The 21334-nt window shown below is 28.1% G+C and overlaps 3 protein-coding genes across 4 annotated transcripts; 1 reads left to right on the plus strand and 2 right to left on the minus strand.

The window, feature by feature from the left end:
• Positions 1-1295: 1295 nt before the first annotated feature.
• On the minus strand, positions 1296-5895 carry LOC103579868 (START domain-containing protein 10). 2 transcript variants are annotated; one of them, XM_014439357.2, is made up of 7 exons: positions 5539-5895; positions 5234-5435; positions 4326-4473; positions 4093-4245; positions 3898-4022; positions 3014-3136; positions 1296-1504 (listed from the first exon to the last, which is right to left on the minus strand). In XM_014439357.2, exons 2-7 carry the CDS (start codon positions 5387-5389, stop codon positions 1400-1402), a joined length of 810 nt encoding a protein of 269 aa, XP_014294843.1. In that variant the 5' UTR covers positions 5390-5435; positions 5539-5895; the 3' UTR covers positions 1296-1399. The 2 variants fall into 2 exon arrangements, with proteins under 2 accessions (XP_014294843.1, XP_008559650.1); XM_008561428.3 differs by having other exon boundaries at positions 5504-5894.
• Positions 5896-6800: 905 nt separating this feature from the next.
• On the plus strand, positions 6801-13776 carry LOC103579869 (phosphopentomutase). Its single transcript, XM_008561429.3, has 10 exons — positions 6801-7023; positions 7144-7214; positions 7278-7534; positions 8365-8827; positions 8905-9092; positions 9685-9862; positions 9932-10158; positions 10226-10331; positions 12662-12888; positions 13434-13776. Exons 2-10 carry the CDS (start codon positions 7149-7151, stop codon positions 13534-13536), a joined length of 1815 nt encoding a protein of 604 aa, XP_008559651.1. The 5' UTR covers positions 6801-7023; positions 7144-7148; the 3' UTR covers positions 13537-13776.
• An 8-nt stretch (positions 13777-13784) lies between these two features.
• Positions 13785-21168, minus strand: LOC103579870 (uncharacterized). Its single transcript, XM_008561431.3, has 3 exons — positions 20852-21168; positions 19748-20010; positions 13785-19609 (listed from the first exon to the last, which is right to left on the minus strand). Exons 2-3 carry the CDS (start codon positions 19774-19776, stop codon positions 13789-13791), a joined length of 5850 nt encoding a protein of 1949 aa, XP_008559653.1. The 5' UTR covers positions 19777-20010; positions 20852-21168; the 3' UTR covers positions 13785-13788.
• Positions 21169-21334: the final 166 nt, after the last annotated feature.

Here is a 21334-nt window from a genome sequence, read left to right on the forward strand (position 1 = left end):
ATATTTAATAATTAATTATAAATATAACAATTAAATGATTAATATGTATTTATATTTGATTAGTGTGCTCATGCAGTTCACATTTATAAGCATTTAAATTTAATGCATTCCCATTTATTTAATAAATATTAAATTATTAACAATAATAATTATTTAACTTTGTGCTATTTTATCAGTTTATTATAAATTTTACTTTTGATTTTTATTTAATTTCAATTTAATTACTTTTATTGATTATTTTGTTAGTTTTTTTATCAAAAAGTCTTTCTGTTCTGATCGTTATTGTATACACAGCCCTTTTGTTATTATTTTTAAAATATTTTATTATTGAATTTAATAAGAACAATGCACGCTAAAAATCACGAAGCCTTTTATTTATTTTATTAATAATTAACCTCACATATTTTTTATTAATAATAATATATATTTATATAAGTACATTTAGATGTAGAATTCATTATTTTTGATAAAAAATTTTGTGCGGCAAAAAATTATTGTTTTTACTTATTTAATAGTAATTATTATCAAGTAATTAATCAAGTAAATAATTAAATAGGTAAGTAGATAATTAATAAAAAGAGATAATGTTTTTTTTTTATTTTATTTTATTTTTTTTTTTTTAATAGACCGGTCTTGGTGTGCAGATATGTAAAAAATTTCGGTGCGATATTTTTATTTTCTATGATATAGATTTATGTTTTTATTACCGTGAAATAAAGGTAATTATTAATTTCTTATTTTTATTAAAATTTTAAATATGGAGACGTCAAAATACAGGTTAGAATCCTGGTAACGGTAAAAAAATTTATTTTATTGAATATCTTCTTAACTATAGATTTTATTTAAAATTTAATAGAGGACATATTTGTAGAGAATTTAATTCTCTATAAAAATGTAATTAATAAAAATTTTTTTATATTTGATAGTTTAAAAGATACCGGAAATTGAAGATTTTAGTTTGCACGAGCCTTTGGCAAGTGCAGCAACAGTACGCTGCCATCTAGCGTATTAAAAAAATTCTAACCTCGTTTCACGGTTAAGTTTTATTTAATAAATATTAAATTACAATTACTTTGGCATTAATTTTCAAAATTTAATAATAAATGCATAAATAAAATTTTTAAAAAATTAAACAATAAAAATAACAGGCCACACTTTCTTTTATACTTTTGTTGTAAATAGCACTTTGTTAATCACAAGAATTTACTAAATAACATATACTGCATTTACTTTAATTAATACACTAATTAATTAATGAATTAATCAATTAATATATTAATTAATTAATTAGGCTGTAATACTGCATTCTATTTTTCTTAATTTTTTTTTGTTTATGATTGCTAGATAATCATAATAAATAACAAGTTAATATGATTAATTAATTGTAAAATAAAATCAATTAATCACTGTCCATAATCATCATTTCTTTCGCTAATTGATCTTTTAAATGTGACTCATCAACGTAACTATTTTTCATATTTTTTTCTTCAACTGATTTTATACACTAAAAAATAAAAAAATATCATTTTTGTTTTCAATTTTTATTATTTTTTTTTTTTTTTCTAAACTATTTTCTAATTAATTTTTTTCATTTTTATTGTAAATCGAACCTGATGTGTAAATAATTATCTTAGCCCAGAAGTACACGGAAAGAAAATTCCAATCAAATTTACGTTGTTAATATCGTAGTCGTGGACTATACTTTTATTTAGTCTCTCTTTATTTGAATCAGTGGAAATTCACTGGTTCCCCAGTGAAACCTCATTGATTTGACTAGTGGTCGGCAACCATTTAATCCCATTGGTTACTCAGTGAACTTCACTGGTAAACCATTAAATTTTAATGGCGGCCATATTCAGTGATTTAACAGTGAACTGATATAATATTCATCATAACCCAACTTATACGTATGGGGCATGATTATTTACGTAAAATAAATACATTAAAAACATATTTACACAAATTTAGTTTATTCAACTTCCATTACATCAACTGTATTAAAATTATTCAAAGTAATGTGGAAGGAGGAAACTGCACTTCGAGCTTTCTTCGAAATTATACAAATATAATGGTCGATTAAATTATAAAAAAAGAGGCAAACTGAATTTTTCGATCGTAAAGCACTCTCTAATGCTTCGCATTAAGAGTCGTGCAATTATCAAGACTTGGAATATAGCTTAAATTAAAAACATAATATAATTTATGTATAATAGAAAATGCAATAATAAGGTCACAATTGGTTTGACATCTATTAATTAATTCAATTGTAATTATCAAACAAACATTAGGTTATGGATGACCGGTATAATTAATCATAGGTTGCTGTTGACAATGAAGTATTTAAATTTCGCAAGTGAGCAACTTTGAATTTCACTGATTCACCAGTGACTTTTTTACTTACTGAATGAACCAGTGGATTTTTCATTGATTCAAATTAAGAGAATATGTAGGTTACATTTTTTACTATTTAACATCGTAATTTGAACAAAGACTGTATATATTACAGCCGTCTGAGCTATTATTTTATTATTTTATACTTTTCTTTAAGGAGGTTCGAGCGAAACTAGTAAGTCAAAGTAGTGTCTGAAGTTTATTGCTTACTTAATTTTCCTGCTCACATCGTAATTTATACTAAAGAGATTAAGACCTTGTGTTATCGATAGATCAATAGGAAAAATTACCATGTTAGCATCATAAATTTAACTGGAATTTTTGTCCCGTGTAGCTCTTGAGATTTTGTTAATTAATTTTAATTTTTTTACTTCTGTGCTGATTAGAAATTCTTGTAACAGTTACTAGATGGCGAGACTAGCGCAACTATTGCCGCAGTAACTGTTACTAGATCAGAATTAGGTTACAATTTTATCAAGTTAAAGTTAGAAAAATCTGACTAGCGATTTATTAATTATTTCTAATGACTAATAACTACTTACTAACTTCTAGTGACTAGTATCTGGTAACTAATTTCTAAAAAAAAAATAAGCTAGATAATTTGATAGATAAATTAACTTACATCTTCAACGCGTATTCTGGGCGCCATTATCTGTTCGGGATAATGCCAGGGTTTGTGATTTGGATTGTGGGTTTTTTTCCATTCCGGATAAGCGACTGCTGCTTTGTGTAATTTTTTAACCATCTGAAATTTTTTTACAAAGTTATTTATTTATTTTTCGAGCCTTTGGGCGCCATTATTAATTTGTGTGGACTTTAGGTATCACAGAAAAATTAAAAATTTACTGACTTAATAATTCTTGCGGTGATTTAAAAATTCTATTAATACTGAGAGCCAATTTAATTTTAAAATGAATCAGTCTAGTAGTTTTATAATTATTTTATAAACAATATTTTATGTATGGTCGAGTTTATATTTAAATGAAGCCGTAACTTTACAAATTATGTTTAAACTTTAAATTCAATGAAACTTTTAACACTTTAGGGAGTATGTAACTAAACTATTGATTTTGATAAATTTTATCAGATAACAAAGTTATGATTGAAAATTAACTTTGACCCAATTACAAGACTAATAATTACGTATTCAATTTTTTAGTTATGAATATCTCTTAAACTACCAGTTGTATGCGAAATTTAATAGATATCAAATTTATAGAGAATTAAATTGTCTACAAAAAAGTATCTAATGATTTTTGTCATATCTCTAATTATTTTCAAACTATTGACATTTTAAGTTCGTAGACAAAAAAATCAATAAAAAAAGTATTTTATTTAATAAAATAAAACTGCAATTATCTCTTTAATTACTGAGTGTACATAAAATTAACAAGAGATCAAATTTATAGAGAATTAAATTTTCTAAAAAAAAGTATTCGATGACTTTTGACATGAAACTAATTTTCATTGCAGTAATCGGTATTTAAACAAAAAATGTAAATTTACCTTTGGTGCAAATATTTGTGTAATTTTATTTACAAGCCATACTGGTAATTTACCATGAGGATCTGTATGAGAAACGTATCCTAGTTCTACACCATCTCCATTGCGTGACGGTCTTACGACATATCCTTTGAATAAATTTATTTATTTATTTATTTATTTATTCATAAATATTAATTATGTAATTAATAAATTTACCTGTTAAATAAGAGGTAGCTCGTACAAAATGTTTTCGCGGTGGATGATCTTTATGATACACTGAATGATTAATAATAAGTTGTTCTCTCCCAGTGTCTAACCAGGATCTTTGTAAAATGAAGTCACGATTTTTTAATGGTGATATACAGGCCACTAAGTAATTTATTTATGTTATTATTATTATTAATTATTAATTACTAATCATGTGTTAATATTTTTATTTAAGAACTTACTTGAATAATAACCGATATCGTTATTAGGATTAAAAAATCCAATGTCTCTGGACTCAATCATGTGTGTATCCCATACTTTTCGATACTCCGGATCATGTAACACATCGTACAGTGTTTCTGGTTCAACATCAGGGTATCTTGTTCTTATCTAATAATTAGTTAAATTATCAATAAATTTATAAATTTTAAATTATGGCTAAAGTATTGGAGATATAAAAAAATTATAAGGACCAATTTTGAAAGGAATTTAATTGTCTATGAAAAAGTATTCTTTGTATTTTTACGTAAATCGCTTAATTAACCCATAGATTTAATTGCAAACTTGAATAATTACCGATACCTTACTCGCAGCTCTAGTTACAACGATACTTTAATTATTAATTAACTCATTATCTATCAACTCTACATAAAATTTACAAAGGACCTTTTTTATAGAAAATTGAATACTCTACAAAAAAGTATTCTTTTAATTTTCACCTAAAACCCTTCATTATTCCATAAATTAAATTACAAACTCCAGTATTTAAATTTACTCTCAATTTCCATTTCCTAAAAATTAATTAATTCATAAACTATTTACTTTACATAAAATTTACATAGGACCTTTTTTGTAGAGGATTAAATTCCCTACAAAAAAGTATTCTATTAATTTTCACCTAAAACCCTTAATTACCTCATAAATTAAATTACAAACTCCAATAATTAAATTTACTCTCAATTTCCACTTTTCCAAAGCTCTAATTAGGTAATTAATTAATAATTAAGTCATTAACTACCCATTGCACATAAAATATATACAAGATCTTTTTTATAGAGAATTCGATTCTCTACAAAAACGTATTCTATACTTTTTGACTTAAATTCCTCCACTAGCTTACAATAATAATAATAATAAAAAAATAAATTACCTTAATCATCTTAAAACTAATTCCCGGCACATGTTTAGTCCACACAGACAAGTCCGGTTTATTATAATCCAGCTTCCAATCATTATTATCATCATACAATTTTTTTAATTTTTCAAAATCTTTATCCTCCGCAATCTTAACAACTCCCACATCCATCTCTAACACCTTCCCCTTCTTATCAATCTTGAAAGATTTTATTTACCTGCAAATATTCAATTCTTACCATATGCCAGAAAAAATACATAAATAAATAAATAATTTAATTCTTACACAGGCAGTAAAAAAATATTCCAATCACCAGGTACCTTTTGCATTAATTTAAACTAGTTATAAAAAACAAGTAACTATTGATAACATTTTAATTTATTAAGATTCAGACACTCAGCTATTGCTCTCGCTATTATCAATAATAATAATAATGATAATATGTATTTTTATCACTAACAATTAAATAACCTTTAACACTTAAGTATTGATCTAAATAAAATCACAATTTCAACTCACTTTAATTACATATATTTATGTATATATTTATATATATGTGTATATATTTAAGGAATAAATTAATTTTTGAAATGGAATTTGTTATTTTAGAAAATTTACAATCTTTAATTTAATTGTAATCTTTAAAAAAAATATATTTAATTGTCAAGGAGTTGAAATATTCTTTTACTATAGTCCGATCATATATACATACATATATGTATATATATGTAGTATAATTTACACTGTGTAAATGGTTGTGTTCGTCAGCCTCTTTAAGGCTCTTACTGCTTACTTTGAAAAAAAAAAATTCTACGCGCGCGCGCTAAATTCATGCGCAGTAGAGCTTTTGCGCTTTTATCAGAAATTTAAAAATTCAAAATAAATTAATAGCGGGCTAATGGTCCCAAGTAGCAAACTTGCCTTTGTGACATCTGTAAAATATCAGTTTTTAGGATGTTTTTTGACATATCGATAAGGCACCAATATGTTGATAAAACGATCAGAAATTTATATCATCGAAAACATATCTACTTAAAGTCTTTGATGACTTCTTAAGTGTCATTTTTAAGAACTCTTAAGAATTCTTGAAGACTCCATAAATCAGACGTCAGTTTTGTGACGTCTAAATGTATTCATTTTTGCACTTCTTTATGAAATCAAAATTAGGAGCCCCAAGTTGACGGAAACTTGATGAAAAATTCAACGAAACTTTTGTAAGTTTTTGCTAAATCAAACTGTGCTATTATTGGTCTTTCTTAAGACTGGAAAAACAACACAAATTTTCTATATCTCCTAGGACCATCATTCGCATGTCTTATTTATACCAAAAAAGATGACTTAGACAAAAAAAATTTGTCATCTTTGTAAAAAACATCTTAAAGTTGTCTGTGTTATTTGGGTATTTACGCATGCGTGAAGAAATCAGTTCAATTAGCATCTTTTTTTAATTCAGCCAAGTATGAATTTGAAAAATTTCGCGGGAAAAAAATTAGACATGCGTTTCAAATAATTATGAAAGTGCGCATGCTCAATTTTGTAGCAGCCATTCGAACAAGTTTACACATTATTATTATTATTATTATCATTATTATGTAGTAAAAAGAGATGTGACAGTATGTAATATAAAATAAAAACATAAGACTTGCGCGTGTTGACTTGTCAATGAATTAACCAAAGTATTATTTTTTATTTTAATTCATTATCTATTACTTTAAATCAGGTCAAGTTTTAACTGATATTTATTCTGATGCAATGTAACTTTTTTTATTAATTATTCGGGAGTTTATAAGTCGAGAAATCTTAAGGTTAGTTATAATTTATTTAATTAATTAATTGTTATTATTATTTATTTATTTATTTACTTATTTTTTTGTTATTTATTATTATTATTATTATTATTATTATTATTATTATTATTATTGTAGAAATTATGGAAGTCAACACTGGAGTAAAAGATTTGGATGAAAAAATAATTGAATGGTTGAGTTACAACAAGGTAATGAAAATTAATAACTCAAATTTACAAGAGTAATTAAGTTTTATTTTTTTTTTTTTTAAGGATCCGAAAGCTGAGAATGAGGTCCGCGAATTAGTGAAAGAAGGAGACATTAAATTGCTGAGTAAATTATTTTTAAAGAGACTAGAATTCGGGACCGCGGGTCTGAGAGGTCGAATGGGCCCGGGTTACAATCAGATGAACGATGTGGTTATTATACAGACGGGTCAAGGATTGATGGAGTACTTGGTTGATACTGTGGAAGACGTCCACAATAAGGGAGTGATCATTGGGTACGACGGAAGGTACAATAGCAAGAGGTGAGTTTGTTGGGTAGTAGACAACAGGGCGAGTAAAATAAGTACCCACATCAATATATTTTAACAATAACTTTTGTTAATTACTTTGTCATTCAAATTATTTGGAATTATTTTTCATTATGAAAGTTATGAAATTTTAATTCTACATGATATTCCATGTGAAATGAATACCGATAGCCCGTGTAAAAAAAATCGCTGACAAAAGACTGAAAAAGCGAGTACCAATACTTCAAAACATGACATAATAACGGACTTTTTAATTTCCTGTTGTAAAAATTTAAATATTTCAAAAAAAAAAAAAAAAAAAAAAAAGAATTTAAGAATTTTTATTGGCTTCTTTCCGGATACTGATTTTTACATGAATTACAAAATTCCAGTTGAAAAATCAAATTTTAAAATTATACCAATGTTCAAGGCATGATTATAAGAAAACGGTTCATCTGACGAAAAATTTCAATTTGACCTTTTTTGTAGAACATTCAATTTCTTTCAAGAAATGTGTTCAAGTCAATTTCGTATATCTCAATTGTTTGAGAGTTATGAGACAAAAACCCGCTCAGTAAACAAAAATCCAAAATTGCGACGATAGACCTCAATATAAATATAAATATTAAGAGCTTAAATTTTCGCAATATTTTTTTTCTCATCCCAAATAATATTTTCGATATACTTTAAAAAAAAATAGTCGATTTTTTTGGCCCAGTCTATTGGCAAGTATATTAACTTATCACTCAGGAGTACAAATATAGTGATGTGGGTATTCAAACAGCCGTAAATTTTCTTCTCTTTTCATTTTCGTTGTCCAAAATTAAAAAAAAAATAAATTACAGATTTGCTGAACTAACTGCTGCCATTTTTATCGCAAATAAAATCCGGGTGTATCTTTACTCTGAGCTTTGTCCGACGCCATACATTCCTTTCGGCGTTCTCAAGTTCTCCTGCGCAGCTGGAATAATGATCACCGCCTCGCACAATCCCAAGGAAGACAACGGGTACAAGGTTTACTGGGAGAACGGGGCCCAAATAATAACTCCCCACGACAAAGGCATCTCCAAGCACATTCTGATGAACTTAAAACCACTAGAGTCTTCTTGGGCTACGGATAAAATTTATTCCTCTCCTCTCTACAAGGATCCACTAGCTCAAGTTATGTCTTCTTACAATGAATTGATCAAAGAGGAAGTTATTTATCCTGAGATAAATAAAAAAACAGATTTAAAAATTACGTACACGGCAATGCATGGTGTTGGCTATGAGTACATGCGTCAAGCTTTCAAAGCTGCTAATTTAAATGTAATTATATTTTTACTAAAAATTTAACGCTCTTACTAATTATTTAATTAATTAATTAAAGTTTTTTTTTTCTATAGGAATTAATTCCAGTAGAAGAACAAATATTACCAGACCCTGAATTTCCGACAGTTAAATTTCCAAATCCTGAAGAAGGAAAAAGTGCATTGGATTTAAGTATTAAAAAAGCTAATGAAAATAATTCAAATATAATATTAGCTAATGATCCTGATGCTGATCGCTTAGCTTGTGCTGTTAAAAATAAAACGTAATTATTATTATTATTTTTTTTTTTATTTTTTAATTGGAGGAGAATTTTTAGTTTTAATTGGGGGAGAAGTTTTAGTCTTAGGATAAAAAAAAATAAGGACGGGAACTGGAATTTATAGAGGCAGGCTGAGGAGGATTTTAAGAAATTAGGAACTAGCTGGGTAATTTGGTCATATTTTATGGAGACGTCAGTGGAGCTTTTTTAAAAATTTTATTGTAGTATAGATTTTTAATTTTTGTTTCTTGGAAATTATTAGAGGAAATTTTACGAAATATAATAAAAAATTATAGCGGCATGTTGTAGCTTTTCAAAGAATTTTGAACCATATTTTTATTTTCATTAGTTTAGAAGTTGTGAATTTTTTTTAATTTTCAAAAAATTTTCTTGAACTCTGTCTTCTAAAAATTGACTCATATTCGAAATTTTTTATCTCAGAAACTAATGAATGAAACTTCATAATACAAAAATGAAAATTGTAGCGGCAAGTCCTAGCTTTCTGAAGAATTTTGAACCATATTTTTATCTTTATTAGTTTTAAATTTATAAATTTAAAAATAAAAACTAAAAAAAAAAAAATTTTCTTTTATAGAGGAGACTGGCACGTTTTCACAGGAAATGAACTCGGAGGTCTTTTAGGCTGGTGGATGTTACACAGATACCGAGTTAAATATCCAGATAAAAATATATCCGATGTCTGTATGATGGCATCTACCGTTTCCAGTAAAATATTAGCATCGATGGCCAAGAAAGAAGGCTTTAAATTCGAGGTACCGATATATAGAAAATATACAATTTGATAATCTAATGACCTGCTGATCTATAAATAAATTAATCAGGAAACACTGACTGGATTTAAATGGATGGGAAACAAAACCGTAGAACTTAAACAGAATAACAAACAAGTATTGTTTGCTTTTGAAGAAGCTATCGGTTTTATGTGCGGTGATAATGTTCTTGATAAAGATGGAATTTCTGCTGGTGTACGTGTTGCTGAAATGGCGGCTTATCTTAATGATATTGGGATGATGACTTTGCTGGATAAATTAGACGAAATTTATACTGAGTAATTTTTTAAATTCACTTGTAATTTATTAATTATTTATGTATTATAATTTTTATTATTTTTTAAGGTATGGAAGACATATTAGCAATAATTCCTATTGGATTTGTCATGAACAGGAGACGATTAAAAAAATATTTGACCGATTGAGAAATTTTGAGGGTAAACCTGATACTGTAAGTTATTATTTTTATTATTATTATTATTTGTAATTAGTAATTAAATATATTAAAAGAGATTTGAAATCTCGTCGCTTGGGACATTATTTTTATTAATTAAAAATTTTTTTAATTAATACAATGATGTGATATTTTTATTGTAAATTTAGTAGTACAGAAAAAAAACTTTAAAAATTAGTATTTGAAATTATTGACCGGAACTTGGGTATCGATAAAGAGAATTTTAACATTTCAAACAATAAATTTTATATTGTTTCATAAATTTTTAATGTACCCAAGTAGCACACTTGTCTTTGAGACATCTATAAGATATCAGTTTTTAGGCTGTTTTTTGACATATCGATATGTCACCGAAAAAGTATCTACTTAAAAGACTTAACGCAAGTGACGACAGAAAGTAAAATATAAATAGTGGTAAAATAAGTCATCTAAATGACTTTTTAATTGGAATAAGACAGAAAAAACAACACAACTAGGCTCTGACTCCGGAACCAAAATTTGCTTGTCGTATTTATACCAAAAAAAGTGACTTTGAGACAAAAAAAAATTTATCATCCTTTTAAAAGACATCTTAAAGTTGACTGTGCTCCTTGGGTATGTTACGAATTTTTAAGTCCAAATATGAATTTTTTCTGCATAGACAATAAGTTTTAATACGTAACCGATAGTTAATTACGTTTTAATTATCAATGAAATAATTACTATTTAGAATGATAGTATTTATTGATCACATCAATATTATATGACTTGTTATTTCTCAAATTATATAGTTCATTTCTTTTTCGTGTAGATAAAAATTGTCTGATTGTAAAAAGTTATAGAATTGATGGTATCGAAGTTAAAGTGAATGAAGTTTTAGAAAATTTTAATTTTAATTAATACAAAAAAATTCAAAATTTTGATTTAGCACAAAAATATAATAATTGATTAATTAAAACAAAAATAAAACTAATAATTACGTATTATATATTTTTCAAATTTTGGCGCGAAAATAAAATTTTTAATTTTTAAACTAAAACTTTTAATATTTTACTTATTATCGAAATCTGAATTACTAATTACTAACTACTAATTACTAATTACTAATTAAATATTAAAAATAATAATAAATTGGTTATAAAATGAAATTTAAAAAAATTAAAAAGCTATTGCATTTTTTCGACACAAAACTTTTGCTTCACTTTAACAAACAATTGAACATAAATAAAGAAATATATATATATATATAAATATAAAAAACTAAATAATAAAGAAAAATACAAGTAGAATATTATCACTCAAGTATGAAGGTCAACTAGTGTCCAGACAACTAGTTTCTAGTCGAGTATTTAGACTTAAATGCATCACTCCATTACTCGATGATTGTATACAATCTATTTACACATACAATTACATATTTAAATACATATATATAAGCATGAGCTGGCATAAATCCCACCATATATTTACACACATACGAAAACAATATGTATATATATGTTTATATTTATTTATGTATATGTATATAAATATAAATGTAAATATGTATCACCGAGTACAATACAGTATACAATGTAGTTTATAACAGCTAACACTTGTTAAATTTTGAATAAGTATATTGATGATAAATATAAATATATGCATATTTATTTTGAATCTTTAACGTTGTAATAAATTATTATTATTATAATTATTAGAAGGGAAAGTTAAGTTGTTGTGTTTGTTTGATATTTTTGTTGATAATTTAAATGGATTTGCAATAATATTTAAAATGTCGAAGGAAGTGCTGACGGGTTATTGGTTGAAACAATTATTAATTATGTTATTAACTTCGTTAGCTGTATTACCACCGTTGTTATTTGTTATTTTATCTATGCCTGTTATACAATCATTGTTTTTTCTTTCACCTTTTTATAAGGATATTTATAATATTGCTTTATCGTAAGTTCTTTTTTGGTTTTTTTTTATTTGTACGGAGTTTGAAATTTGGTATCTTGAAAAATAATTATTGGAAGTAGATAAAATATTAGTGAAAATTGTGACGGAAGGTCTTAGATTTCTAGTAAAATTTGAACCATATTTTTATCTCCGTTAGTTTTTGAATTATGAATTTTTTAAAAGTTGAAAAATATTTTTGAAAAAAATTCTAATAGATTAACGGATTTAAAAAAATTTGATATCTTGGAAACTGATGATCGAAATGATGAAAAACATAAATAAAATTTGAAGCAAAAAGTCTTTGATTTCTAATAAAATTTGAACCATATTTTTATCTTTATTAATTTAGCAATTATGAATTGTAAAAATGATAAATCATTTAAATTAATAATTGTTTTTTTATGTTCAAGTATCCATCAAGTATCGCAGGAGGAAAATATTCAATAATAGGAATCCGTGACTTGACAACTGGCTACGACAACACGCAATTAAATAATAAAGCAATATTACCCATCTCAAAATCATCTCAAATGATAACATTCACATTCTCTAATGGGCTTGTTTGTACCCTGAGAACAAGCGGAACTGAACCTAAAATTAAATATTACACGGAATTGTGTGCATCACCTGAAATTCAGTAAGTTTTAACAAAACGAACGTTCAAATTATTTCTTTTTTCATTATCGAAAACCGTAAAAATAATTTCAGACATCTTTTACTTCTTTACGGACATACACAGAAAAAACGGATTTCTTGGCTCGAAAAAATTTTATTTTTCCGAAGAAAATTTTTACTGGTTCTAAGAAATTTTTTGCCTTACGAATTGAAAACAGAAGTTTTTGAAGTGAGAAATAAATTATTGCGCCAAAAAATTTTTTTCAGTCCTAAGAAAATTTTGGTCTTCAGTTCATAGTGCAAAATATTTCTTGCGCCAAGAAATTCTTCTCTTCTCGGCAATTTAAAGATTTTATCAAAAACTACTGCCCATTCAATTTTTAAATAAATTGGTCATATAGTTTTTTATTCATTTCAAAATTTAAATTTTATTACGAAAAAATTTTCAACTCAAACTTCGTAAATAAAATTTTAATTTTTACTGAGACGTTTATCAAACAGAATTATCTTAATCTTATCTAAAATATATTAGATAAATGATAGAAATAATTTTTTTTTAAATTACAGAGACCTCAATGTATTAAACGATATCTTAAACGAAATGGTGTCAGCAATCGTAAAGGAATTTTTGCGACCGGAATCAAATGGATTAATTGCGCGTTTTACTTAAATGAAAAAATATATTTAATATTTATAAGCAAATACTTACAATGTCATCGAAAACTTTAGAATAATTTCCAGACAAACAACATAAAATAATTAAGTAACCATGAATAATTTAAAATAATCAAAATACGTAAATAACAATGTAATTTTTTTAATTAAATCGAATTTTAAATTTATACAATTTCATTAATTTAATAAATTACAAAAATAACTGACAGTAATACAACATAAATTAATATAAATAGATTATAAAATTTTATTTCTTTCTTATTTTTCTTCGGCCGTTGGACCATTTCTTCGGTGCTTCGACATAAAAGCTAATACACTCTTCGTTTAAATAATCCATTAAAACCCTCACACTGCATTTAACACCATTGTTTTTTATTTTCGCGTGTAAAGTTTCCAGGGGAAGCGATTCGTACATCAAGACTTTTCTATGAAGATCATCGTCTTCATTAAGTAAAATTTGAAAAATATCTTTTACATTTTTTATATCTTTCTGATCATATTCGTCATCAGTTAGATCCATTTCTTCAGGTAGTTCAGAAGAAATAGACTCACAATCATCATTTTTTCCTTGAGAAACATTTCTTCCGTGACTTGGACTTTGAGAGTTTCTTCTCGCATAATCATCTCTTGAGTCTCCACTGGAACGACGCTTAAGATTATCTTCACCCATTTCTTCCTCGTCTGTCCGCAAAAGCGAATCTATTCTCCAATTATATTCTTCCCGTGCATCGCTGACTCGGGATTTAAAATTATTCTTTTTATGCGCGATATCTTCCGGCACTAATGGGTTCATTGTTTCATAAATATAATTAAGTAGTTTTATTGCACGGTGACGCTTTTGATTCTTCATTCCATAGAAATTTAATTTCTTCTTCAACTCCGGACTGGACAGAAGATTAAAATCTTCTTTAGGGTCAACATTTGATGACAGCTGGACTTTATCTGCCGGTAGCTTTAAATAATTACATATTTCTTCTTTATCAAGATTTATTTCGTCTTTGTGTTGATAATTGCTAGTAGATTTCTTCTTTTGAGAACTCGAATAAATAAAATCTGTTGATTTGCTTTTGTTCATCAACACTCGAGTATTTCTTCTTTTGACCGGCGAAACTGTTGAGGATCTTCGTAATTTACAGGGACTCTTTTTGTCATTAGAATCACAAGTCAACTGTCTGGAAGATGATGGGTAGTCAACTTGTGTTGATGTTACCAAATTATCAAATGGAATATCAGCGCCACCTTCGAATGCAAATCGTGTGAACTCTAAATCATGATCAATTTGATTGTCAGGTTGACTAACTGGCGATTCATGCAGAGGAGAATCTTGAGACGAATCGTCGGATAACAGAATGGGACTCGCTAGTGATGAATTTTGAGTAGACTTTTTTGGGGGGGTTAAAGATATCACTCCGCATTCTCTTAAAATATTCGTTATGTTAGAAGTTATCGTTTTACTTTGCGAGTCAATTGGCTGTTGACTCGCCGCTTCGTTATCGACATCTTCGCTCAGTAGGTCAAGAAGATTTGAATTTTTTTTTTTTTTTAACGAGTAAACTTCTTCGTCTGATGATGACTCGTTGATGGTTGATAAGTTGACATCATTAGATTTCGATCGCGGTCTTTTAGAAGTTGACTTTTCAAATGAATTTGTTTTAGGGGCAGATAATTTTTGTGACAAGTCAACATGATCGGACACGTCGCTCCAGTTGATAAAATCTAAATTTTCAACGCCTTGGTCCTCATCTTCACTGATTGTCAGATCAAGTACTTCGGGTTTATCATTTTTTTCATGTTGACTGTTGATGTCTGAATCGTACAAATCATATCTAGATAACTCAGTTAAATACAGTTGATTTATTTTTGATATCCTACGACTTTTTATCTTGCTAGGAGTGTTTGGATTCTTATCAACATCTTCATGTTCACTTGTTCTATCATCTAATTTTTCAACTTGATTTTCCACATTATCAATGTCATTTAAATCAAAGTCATCATCCGACACTGAATTGACATCAACAACGTCATTGTAAACAGAAAAATTTTTATTAAATTCAAAGTCAACTCCTGATTTATTTGGATTGAAAGATTGTTCAATAATTCTGTCAACATCATTATAATCATCATCTTCAAAATCATCATCTTCAAACTCAATATCAACTTGTGATTTTTGACTCAAAATAGAGTGTTCCGGATTTTTATCAATTTCAATTACTAACTCATCGTCAAGCTCAACAGGACACTTTTTATCAACTTTATCAACGTCAATCTTCGGGTCAACATCAACTTTCGAATCAACATCAACTTCCAAGTCAACTGATTTTTTGTTCTGACTAAATGAAACAAATGACTTTTCATGATTATTATCATCTTCAACCTCAGAGTCATCAACTTCTGAGTCAACACTTTTTTTATTTTTATCAACTCCGGTGATAGCTGACTCTTTAATCAAATTTCTGTAGTACGAAATACTGTTATCTTTATGTGTAAGTTTGTATTTAGAATACATTGACATATTTGGATCATCAACATCAAAAATATCTTCATCAACGTCAACATTGCTTTGTGTTAAATTTAAATTAAAATCCTCAGCCAGTTTATTTTTGCTGCTTTTATCTTCTTCACCAACTCCAACCTCATTTTTATTAACCTTATCAACCTTGTCAAAATCATCGTCAATTTCAAAATCACTCTCGAAGTCAACATCACCAAATCCCTGGTACTTATCCGGATTCGACGCAACTTTATCCCGAACATCATCTTCAAAAATACTCAACGCTGACTTCTTAACCTTAACCTCAACTTTCTCAACTGCGTCAACACTAGTCTTCTTCTTAGCCCAGAATCTGCTTCCACGTCGCAAATTAACATTAGCAGTATCTATTTTAACATTTCGGTATATGTCACTCAGCGACTCATCAACTTTTTTAAACGGATTTACTTTTTTGCCGCCAGGAATAAATAAATCATCATCTTCACTGTCATCTAAAATATCTTTAGCATTTCTTTTCTTTATTTTTTCAATAAAAAGACTTAAATCACTTCGGGTTTTTTTCAACGTTTCATTTAAATCCTCAGAAAAACTTCGGATTGTTTTAGTTTTTTCAACATTATTCAAATTGTCTGGACAAGTTGATGATCTTCTTAAAATATTTTTAACTTCTCCTTCTTTATCAACATCAACATTATTTTCAACAGGTTCTTTTTTATCGACAGTATCGATTTCTTCTTCAACTTCAGTACCTGGTGTTTGAAAATCATTACCGACAGTGACTATTTCTTCTTCAACTCCAGTACTTCGTGTTTCAAAATCATTATCGACATGTTGATTATTATCAGATAAATTATCACAGTTCATTGAATCCATATCATCAAAAATATCTGGTGAAATACTAAAATTTGTATAACTATATTTTAAATTATTAATTGGCGATTTAAATGATAAATTATTCGATCTATCGTTTTTTTCACTTATCGATTTATCGATTTTTATACTAATCGATTTATTGATTTCTTCATCATGTGATATATCGAGATGTTTATTCGATACATCGATTTGATTATCTACCGATATGTTCACTGGTTGACTAATCGATCTTTCAACTTTTCGATCAATCGATTGATCAATATTAACTTCAAAATGATCTACATTTTTATCGATCTCCTCGAATTTATTATTTTTATAAACTGTATTAAAATAATTTATCAAATCATCATATTTATATTTTTTAACAAGAAAATTAAAATTTTCACATATTTTTTTATCTTCTAGAAGATTAAAATCATCTATATAATTACAGTAAATAAATTCTAGAAATATTAGAGCTGATTTATAATCAACATCCGACCAATTTATTTGATATTTTATGATTTTATCCATTTTTTTATCGTAATTATCTAGATTTTTTGAATAATTACTCTCATAGATTGTTAAGTCATGATACAATAACTCGCAACGAGTCCAAAAAACTACCGAATGACCATAAATAAATTTGTTATCATCCAATAAAATAATAACGTCACTACATTGAGAAGAATTCAACATTTTACGCCAACTAGATGCCAGTGAATTGTCTATAACTTTAGATTCTCTAGAATTATTAACACTCGTGTCCGACTTTATTTTTTTACGTCGTATAATTTTTCTAGAAGCTAAATTTTTTCTCGGCGTATCTAGAATATTTTCATGTTCTGGAATTTTTATAAAAATTTCATCGGCAGTTAATATTCTAGAAGATCTAACTTCTGGATTTATTTTCGACGCATCTAGAACTTTTTTATCTGGAGTCTTAATAAAATTATTTTTAGTTCCAGGAGATCTAACTTCTCGACAATTATCAACTCCTAGAATATTTTCTCCAGCTTCTGGATTTATTTTTGACGCATCTAGAATTTTTTTAACTGGAGTCTTTACTAAATTATCTTCAGTTCCAGGAGATCTAACTTTTAGAAAATTATCAACTCCTAGAATATTTTCTTCTTCTAGAAAATTGTAGTTTTTTTCATCCAAAGATTTTGAATGTTTTAAACTAGAATCTATTTCTATACTTTTTTCGGCAGCTTCTAGAACGCTTTGGGAACGTTCTAGAATTTTTTGTGATGACTCCAGAGCCTTTTCAACTTCTCCTATTGTCTTATTATTCCCCACTTCATTTTTTATATCTCCTAGATAATTTTCTAGAATCTCCGGATCCTTACTAACTTCACAAGTTTCTAGACTTTCCACCGGCTTAATAAATTCTCCTAGATCATCAACATAATAAAACTCACCCCTCGCTTTTCTCGCTGACCCATTCCACAACTTTCTCTCAGGCTCTAGAATTTTCTTCAGCACCTCGCTAGTCAGTTCAATTCTTCCATCCAGATCTTCTAGACCCAAATCACCTCCAACTTTGAACGTCATGTCAGCATTGTCTACAATAACTTCAGCAATACGTTCAGCGAGCAATCGCTGCCTGGTTTCCTGAGTCCTAGTCTGCAACACCGTCTGCGCATTCAATTTTTTCCTTTTAGGTTTATCCGGAGCATCAATGACAGGTTTGCTGCTAACGAATCCAAAACTACGCAAAGTACTTTTTCGCTGGGACGACGTCATTTCCAGAGAACCTAGATCTGGATCATCAACAGAAGCAGCAGCCAGAGCAACTGCGGCATCAAACTCCTCAAGATTTTGGGCTTCTTGAAGAGATTCAGACAACGCAAGTGCCAGCTGGACATCTGGATCACCTGCCTTCAAGTCTGCGCGTTTGAATGTTGACTTCCTGCGCGGTTTAGCAAATGGCTGAGCTGGAAGTCCAATTGCACGACGTTCCTCAGCCTGACGTTCATGCAGAGCTGCAGCTTCTATTAATTTACGTGTCGATACATTATTTTTAGATGCACATGTCTTAGAGTGCGCTAGCTGGCTCGCTGAATCTACGAATGTCTTGAGACAAAGCGGGCAAGCGAATGAAGTTGCTGGCTTGAAAAATGATGACTCCAAAGACATTTGATTTGATTCTTTTTTAGTTTTGCTACGTGGTTTTGTTTTCTTAGGTTTAGCACGAGGCTTGTCAATAAGTGTAACAGTTGGACGTTTACTTTCCAGTTTCGGTGATTTAAAATCAGCTAGACTGTCATCAGGTGGAGATACTGGTCTTTTAGTTGTTTTTTTGGTATCTGCTGATGGTCCAGGTTGATTTTCATCATTTAATCCAAGAGTTTTTGAATTAGCTGATGATTTGATTGCTCGCGATGATGGTCCAGGTTGACAGTCATCATCAAACTTAGGATTCTTGGTATTTACTGATGATTTTATTGCTCTAGATCCTGGTCCAGGTTGATTACTGGCTTTTGATCTTAAATTTTTAGTATTTCCTGAAGATGCCACAGCACCGGAAGCTTGTCCAGGTGAAAAATTACCGTCCAAATCACTATTATTTATATCTGTAATAAATTTAGCAGCTCTAAGCAGCGGTGGAGTTTTAAAATCATTTAAACTGTCTTCACTAGCTGAGGATACCGGTCTCTTATCACTTTTTCTAACCTCTGGATCTAATCCCGTACTAGCTTTAGTTGAATTCCCCCGCGTACTGAAAATTATAAAAAAAATTAACTTCTAAATTTAGAAATTATAATAAAAAAAAAACACAGAATTTTATTTGTTTATAATTATTTATTAAATTCCATAATGAATGACTTTTTACATAAATCATTAGTTCAATCTCTACCTTCTACTATTTTTTGATTGAGAATCCATAATTTATGTTTTATAAATAAATGAATTCAAACGAGTGGTATTTAATCTTCGAACTCGGCTGCGTAGTGGATTGTCGGGTCTTCACGCACGATTCCTTCTCTCCTTTCCCGTATATTTTTTATCATTGAATTAATCGCGAGATCAGACATCATAAGACGCTGCTCTCTCTGGAACTCTGTCAATTGTACGCGATCATAGAGACGTTCAATACGAGGTCTTGCCCAGTTTGAGTTTCTGTAATTTGAAAAATTTATTTAACAATTTATACATTTATGAGTGTGAATGTAATGATACTGAAGTTAGACATAATACTAAAATTAGCCGACGTCTAATAATTTTTCGATTCTTTTGGAAATGATAAATTTAACAAATTGCACTTATAGATTTTTAGTTTCTACATGTGCATGTTTTTATTTTATTTTTTTTAAAATTAAAATATTGAAAAAAAAATTCGAAAATTTTTAATTGTCTGTTAACTTCAGGATCATGATACTGAATTTGGCAGACGTCAAATAATTTTTGAATTCTTAACAAGCCGATAAATTACAAAAAAAAATTGCACCTTTAGTTTTTTAAATTTTTAACATGTGCATATTTTTAGTTTCTGTTTTTTTTGTAATTGACTTGTTGAAAAAAAAAATACAGGATTACTAATTGTCTGTTAACTTCAGGGTAATTGAATGTAGCAGACCTGAGACAACGTATAAATGTTAATTACATAAATAATGAAAGTTTAAAAAATGCGCGTACTAATTTTTCATTTATCTAAATACGCACTTTTCAATTTTCATTATACTTACATTTAATTTATTTATTTGAAAATTGCTACTTGTCAGTTACATTTACACTCGGTCCTGAATTTAGCAGACAACTAAAAATCATCAGATTTCTGTCAACAAATCGATTATAAAAAAAAAAAAAAAAAAAAAAAAAAAAAAAAAAAATATGCAAATATAGAAAATTTAAAAAACCGTAGGTTCAATTTTTAAAAATATTTTACTTATAATTTATAGTTTTGAAAAAAATTAAGTCGGCTAATTTGAGTATCGTTGAGTTATTAATTTATTATTCTTACATATACAATTCACAGGCAATTGCAAATCCTACAACACAAACAGTCGCTAGTCCATAACTGTATTTATTTGCTGGAGTTCCTCGTAGACGATTCGGTTTCCGTTTCTTTAAATTTGTCGTATCATGAAACTGTTCATGCTGCATTACAATACTTATTATTTTATTAATTACGATGTTAATAATTATAATATTATTGCTGCTTAATAATAATTATTGTCAAGATTTTCACATAAAATTTTTCTTTAGCTTACTTTATTTATCTAACCTCAAAAAATCATAATGGCGATGTTTTAAAAATTTTAATACGAAAACCGGGAATGCGCATGCGATGAAATAAAAATTTTGAAATAGGGCGGCAACGCGCATGCGTTTAAATAAACGTGAGGGCGGATATCTATTACACGAATTTCGATATAGATCTCAAATGTCAGATTTCCATTAAACAGATTCCTGATGTAGATTTCAAATGTGAAATTCAATATTT

The sequence above is a fragment of the Microplitis demolitor genome, chromosome 6 (assembly GCF_026212275.2).
Source record: "Microplitis demolitor isolate Queensland-Clemson2020A chromosome 6, iyMicDemo2.1a, whole genome shotgun sequence".
Classification (NCBI taxonomy): Eukaryota; Metazoa; Arthropoda; class Insecta; order Hymenoptera; family Braconidae; genus Microplitis; species Microplitis demolitor.